We start from the raw sequence: 6,099 nt of genomic DNA on the forward strand, positions 1-6,099 counted from the left end.
GCAGGCCTAAGCCAGCAGGTCGTTATCTCCCGAGGGGTCCCAGACTGCGAGAGGGCACAGGCTGGGCTGAGGGACCCCCCCTCCCCCCAAGTGCACAAATTTTTGTGCACCGGGCCTCTAGTATTATAATAATCCAGTAATGCAAATTTTATTATTCTGAAGAAAAACTGGAGGAAACTGGGCTAAAATATGACAAATAGTGGATTTATGGAAATACCCAGTGTGTGGTGGGAGTAGATGCATGATAAGCACAAACATGAAAAAAAATTAAATTGCTCCTGCTAAAGAATTTGAACCTATGAAAATGTCACTCACTCTAATGGATCTTACATTCCTAGCTAGGTATCCATGGTTTTACCACTGTTCACAAATGTTTCCTTAGCATTGTAACATTAAGTATTCATTGCAGAAAAGAGATGTGTGCTCTAGAAGGACCCTCCTTCCCAAAAATCACTGGAAAAAACTCCAGAGTTTGGGCATAGTTATAGCTGTTTTCTAAGAATTTCCTCATCTGCCTTCATAAATGAATGCCTGTCTACCTCATTTGCCTGCAAATTGCAATATATCGGTAAGATAAATCATTTGGCTTCTCTGTTAGTCCTGAGGGATATGAGCATAGCCCACAGATCTACCAGCAGCTGACTGCCTGGTAAATGTTTACTTATAAATTAGCATGGGTGATAATTTATTAAGGTAATAAGCATAGATTACATTTAATGGCTTAGACATTATGCATTATAAACACAGTATTTTATTTTAGTTGAGGCAAATGTATATGGTTATTAATATGATACCTAAAGGTAACTCAGAAATTTTGAATTAGAGCATTGATTAAGTCAAGCAATGTATTACAGTGCATCAATACTTAATTTAAGGGCTTTACGAAAGTTTCACAATGGCAAGGCAATATCATATTGTTCACCTATTCCATGTATCACGATTTGTTTATTTCTCTTGGATTCTCTTCTCCTTCCCCCATAAAAGACTCATTCTGTTACTGAAGAACATCGGTTCTCTCTTGACAAGTATCACAGCATTAAAACTTTGGCATCTGGAGCTGAGGTGAATAATCTGTCAGCAGGGACACCATGACAGCCTAAGATGACACAACAAAGAGAAAGAAAGAAATGGGTATTAGCAAGAGTCTGCTTAGAGACCTACGGAAGAGGAATTGGATTGCTGCTTTGAATGCCTGTGGTTAAAATAAGTTTTTCCCAAAGAAATGATAAGGAGACAGTTCTGATCTAATATTTAGTTTTATTTAAAGAAAGGTCACAAGAGATCAGACTGACTCAAATATGTGCACAAACACCATGCTTACTTGGGCCTCATTCCAGGACTAGTTGAAATGAGATATCATGGTGGTAGCCATGATTAGATTTTCCAGTCATAAGTGAAACCTAGGTATTGGCTGGTTTTTGAGAAATATAATTCCTCCCATCCTCATTTTTATTCTGTGGTTTTGGCGCTTGTAATATATATCAGATGTAAAATAATAAAAGTAAATCATCTGGGCTAACAAATAATGTCTATCTGAATCTGAGTCCTCATGAAAAAAAAAAGTATATCCAAGAGTATAGCTTCCAAATAGACTATCAGCCACAAATGGTAATTTTCACTTTTACCCTTCCCAACTTCCAACATTATGGCAATAGTAATAATATTAAACAATATGAATGTTCAATAAACAAAAATGTTTATTGAATGTTTACTATGTGCCAGATTAAATGCCTTATCATGTTTTAGTGAGTTAAGAAATATTTGCCAAGTTCTGTGCTAGGTGCTGTGGTAAGCCAGAGATAAATGGTTGTGCATTATTTCACTTAATGAAACAACCTTCTAAGGTAGCTTCTGTTATTATCATTTATTCAAATCTACCCTGGTAATAACAGATAATACAGAACTGGGTTTAGACCCAGATTTCTCTGTCTCTAATCTTAAGAAGTAGTTTTACTACCTTACAGGTACTTGCTCCTCTTTCCCACCATATTCCATATGTGTTCCTAGCCTATATCAGAAATGCAGGTCATATTTAAAAGGGGTTCAATGAGTATATTTGTTGAGCAGTTACCATGTCCTGGGCCCTGTGCTGAGTACTTTATGTGTATCCTACCATTTAATATCCTTTCCTGCTGTGTGAAGTGTTGAGATATAAAATATAGATGAAGAAACTGAGGCCTATGTATTTTCATGAGTGGTGATTGTAAGGGATGTATCATCTGCACCTGTCTGTCCCTAAACCTTGACCACAATGCTCAGATTACTCTTACCTCATTTAATCTTCACAGTCTTATTATGTTGTTTCTATTTTAACCCCATTTTTTATGAATAAACTGGGTTTACAGAAGTTATGGTACTTGATCAAGATTACAGAGAGGCAAGATTTTAACTTGATTTCCAAAGCCTATGTTCTAGAACAAGTACCCTATATTGCCTTCAGGTTACAAAAGTATATTGTGCACATATTTAGGGTGTTTGTCAGGCACCATTCTAACATATAACATATAACAAAGAATATTATAGCCAAGATTAATGCTTTAATGGAGTTTCATTATAGTGGGGAGACAGACAACAAACAAATAAAAGATCAGGTAGTGATAAAAGCCATTAGAAAATAAAATAAAATAAAAATGGTATAAATGGACCTGGGGAACCACTTAAGAGTGGATGGCTAAGGAAGACCTTGTTAAAGGAATGACATTTAAATTGAGATCTGAATGACAAGAAGAAAGTAGAAAAGCTAAATTCTGAGATTAAAAACATCTTCCAGGTAAAATATTTTAAGCTTTTTTATAGGTTCTTGGGATCATATCTCAGGGTGTTTTTGTTGTTCTTAATTGTCATTGCATATGTCAAATTTATTTTTAAAAGTAAAATCTTAGAAAGTCAACTTGGAATAGAGTTTCCAGATTTAGCTAAGAAAGTAAATACAGACAGGCAGTTAAATTAGCATTTTGGATAAACAACACTATTTTTCAAATCTTGCATGGAAAATTAGCTATACTAAACAATTACGTGTTTATCTGAAATTTCAATTTAACTGGATGTCCTGTATTTTATCTGGCACTCCAAACATGAAAACAGAAAGAGACTATAAAATACTTTCTGCAATAATGGAAATGTTCTATGTCTGTGTTGGCAAATACAAATAGTGTAGCTGACAGTCACATGCGGCTCTTTGGCCCCTTGAGTGTGGTTCTTCCACAAAATACCGATTTCTGCGCATGGGCCACGAAGTTTCAATCACACTGTACATGCTTGCCCGCACGTGGTATTTTGTAGAAGAGCCACACTCAAGGGGCCAAAGAGCCGCATGTGGCTCACAAGCCACAGTTTGCCGACCACTGATCTAGGCAAGTTATGAAAAGAAGGGAGAGGAGGAAGGAGATAAAATTACTTCAAATGCCCATTTTGTAGCAGGCACTGAATAAGGGCCACTATACACATTAACAAGAAGATTATAAAATAAGAATTATAAAAACTATAATGGTTGGCAGGCAATGCTGGCTGGTGATCAGACTAATCAAGAGGAGTGAGAATTTCAATTAAAATAGATATATTTGGAGTGAGATTAGTTTTACTCAGTTAAAAGATACTATAAATGACAATAAGCAATAATAATCTGTTATGAACTTTCTGTAATAAATAGATGCCATATAAGTAAGTAGAGTAGTTTGATAATCTCAGTTGCTTATTATTTGCCAAAAAGCATGAATGACCATGTTAGGGCCAAAGAAAGAACTCCTTACACTCTATTCCTCATTTCTTGCTTACCATGATTGTCCACTTTCTGTTTTCAGCCTCTGGGAATACTAGTGATCGTGGAGAATAAAACACTTCATCATCCACTTCTTCTGGCTTTCTGGGCAAGCAGTGTAAAAATGTCCAGTCAGAGGCAGCAACTTCAGCAGTCTAAGGAAAAGATGGGGATAACTCAGTTTTCTGGTACTCTAGGGGGATTGTGGACATTTCAGTAAAAAACTCTATGAGTAATATGTGGCTGATAGCAAAAGTGACCACTTATCCCCCACTATATTTTAAAAGTTACTTTTATGTGATTGTGTTATATTTTGAGCTTATCTCCAAATTATAGTTTTTAGCACTTGAAGCATACTTTATTATCACTTAAAAACAATTTTGAAAAAGAGCGCTGAGATAGGAGTGCATTAACAGGATTATGGGCACTATGTACTATATATTTCATTCTTAATGCAAATGTCCTAACAGTTTTAATTTTCCCCAACAGTTATTTCCTATAAGTTACATTTTCCCATCCATTTCTGTTGTTCACTTATAAATTCAAAACTATATTCCATCATAATTTCTTACCTCAGAATTACTGCTTTTGTACTTAAGTTTTGTTTTACCTCCAACTCTAGGTCTAGGTTCAGAACCTCTGAGTTTCTAAATACTGGAAAAGTGACAAGGGAAAAGAATAACATTTGAACTTGTCATATATCAGTGAGATTAGTGCTCTTCATGTCTACAGTTCCAGCACCAGAAAAATGTCTAACTTTGGACAAGGTAAGTATGAAGTAAACTACAGCAAATTTAAAAATTCTCCATGGATACAGAGAACAGACTGACAGCAGTCAGAGGAGAGTAAGTAAGAAGGCTTGGAGGAAAAGGTGAAGGAATGAAGAAAAAAAACTCATAGACACAAACAACAATATGGTGATTACCAGAAGGAAAAGGGGTGGAGGAGGTAAAAGAGGGAAAAGGGGGGATGATAAATGGTGATGGAAGGAAACTTGACTTGGAGTGCTGAACGCACAATGCAATATCCAGGTGGTGTAGAATTGTACACCTGAAATATATATAATTTTGTTAACCAATGTCACCCCGATAAATTAAATTTAAAGAAAAAGAAAAGAAAAATTCTCCATAAAACCATTTGCCACTTATATGACAAGGGATTGGCCATAATATATAAATAACTCCTATAACCAATAATAAAAAGCAAAAAATAGAAAGTGGGCAAAGGATATGGTAGCAGTTTATAGAAAAAGACACAAATAACCAATAAACACACAAAAGATATTTAATTTCATCAGTAATCAGGAAAATACAAATTTTGAAAAGCATGAAATACCAATTTTTAAAGTTAAAAATGTGAATAACTAAAGATGGAGAAAGTGTGGAGAGACTATAAGTTGTAAATCCTTTCAGATAGGCAATTTCGCAGCAATTCCCATGTTTTAAAAAGTATGTGCTATTTCACCCCAAAATTTTTCATCTAAGGATCTATTCTCCAGTAATATTTTCATAAAGAAATAGATATAAAGATGTTCATTGCAGTATTGTTTGTAATTGGGATAATTGAAAATAGTCTAATTTATTAACAGGAAATATTTTAAGTGAATTACAGTCCACTCATACTTTGGAATTCTATACAGCCATTAAAAAGAATGAAAATATCTAAATGAATGGGTAAAAAAACACACTAAGATTTGTTAAGTGAAAAAAGTAAGTCAGAATAATATGTATAATATACCATTTATGATAAACCAATAGTTGTATATATAGGCATCTACTATCTATATAAAACCCTAATATGCAAATAGACCGAATTCCTACCATTTACAGCAGAGTGGATGGAGCTGGAGAGCATTATGCTAAGTGAAATAAGTCAGTCAGAGAAAGATAAATATCACATGATCTCACTCATTTGTGGACTAAAATGAACAACATAAACCAATGAACAAAAACAGATCCAGAGACAGAGAAGCATCGATCAGACCATCAAACCTCAGAGGGAAGGCAGGGGAGGGAGGGGGGAAGGGGAAGAGATCAACCAAAGGACCTGTATGCATGCATATAGGCCTAACCAATGGACACAGACACCAGGGGGTGAGGGTGAGGGTGAGGGCAAGACTGGGGGGATGAGGGGACAATGGGGGGATAAAGACACATTTGTAATACCTTAATCAATAAAAAAAAAATTTTAAAAAAAAACAAGACAGACAAAAAATAAAAACCTAATATGCAAATAGACCTAACGGCAGAACAACTGAACAACTGGACGCTATGATGTGCACTGACCACCAGGGGGCGCATGCAGAACATGGCAGGCATCGGCAGCAGGGAGCAGAAGGCGGC

General features: G+C 35.6%; 1 protein-coding gene across 1 annotated transcript in view; it reads right to left on the minus strand.

The window, feature by feature from the left end:
• Positions 1–352: 352 nt before the first annotated feature.
• Positions 353–6,099, minus strand: part of OTC (ornithine carbamoyltransferase) — a 63,848-nt gene continuing 58,101 nt past the window's right edge. The window contains exons 9-10 of the mRNA XM_006766569.1: positions 3,775–3,912; positions 353–1,096 (exon numbers count right to left, since the gene is read on the minus strand). Of these exons, the coding sequence (XP_006766632.1) occupies positions 1,037–1,096; positions 3,775–3,912 (198 nt within the window). The 3' untranslated portion in view covers positions 353–1,036. The remainder of the gene's footprint in view (positions 1,097–3,774; positions 3,913–6,099) is intronic.

This window comes from Myotis davidii, unplaced genomic scaffold (genome assembly GCF_000327345.1).
Source record: "Myotis davidii unplaced genomic scaffold, ASM32734v1 scaffold960, whole genome shotgun sequence".
Taxonomy (NCBI): Eukaryota; Metazoa; Chordata; class Mammalia; order Chiroptera; family Vespertilionidae; genus Myotis; species Myotis davidii.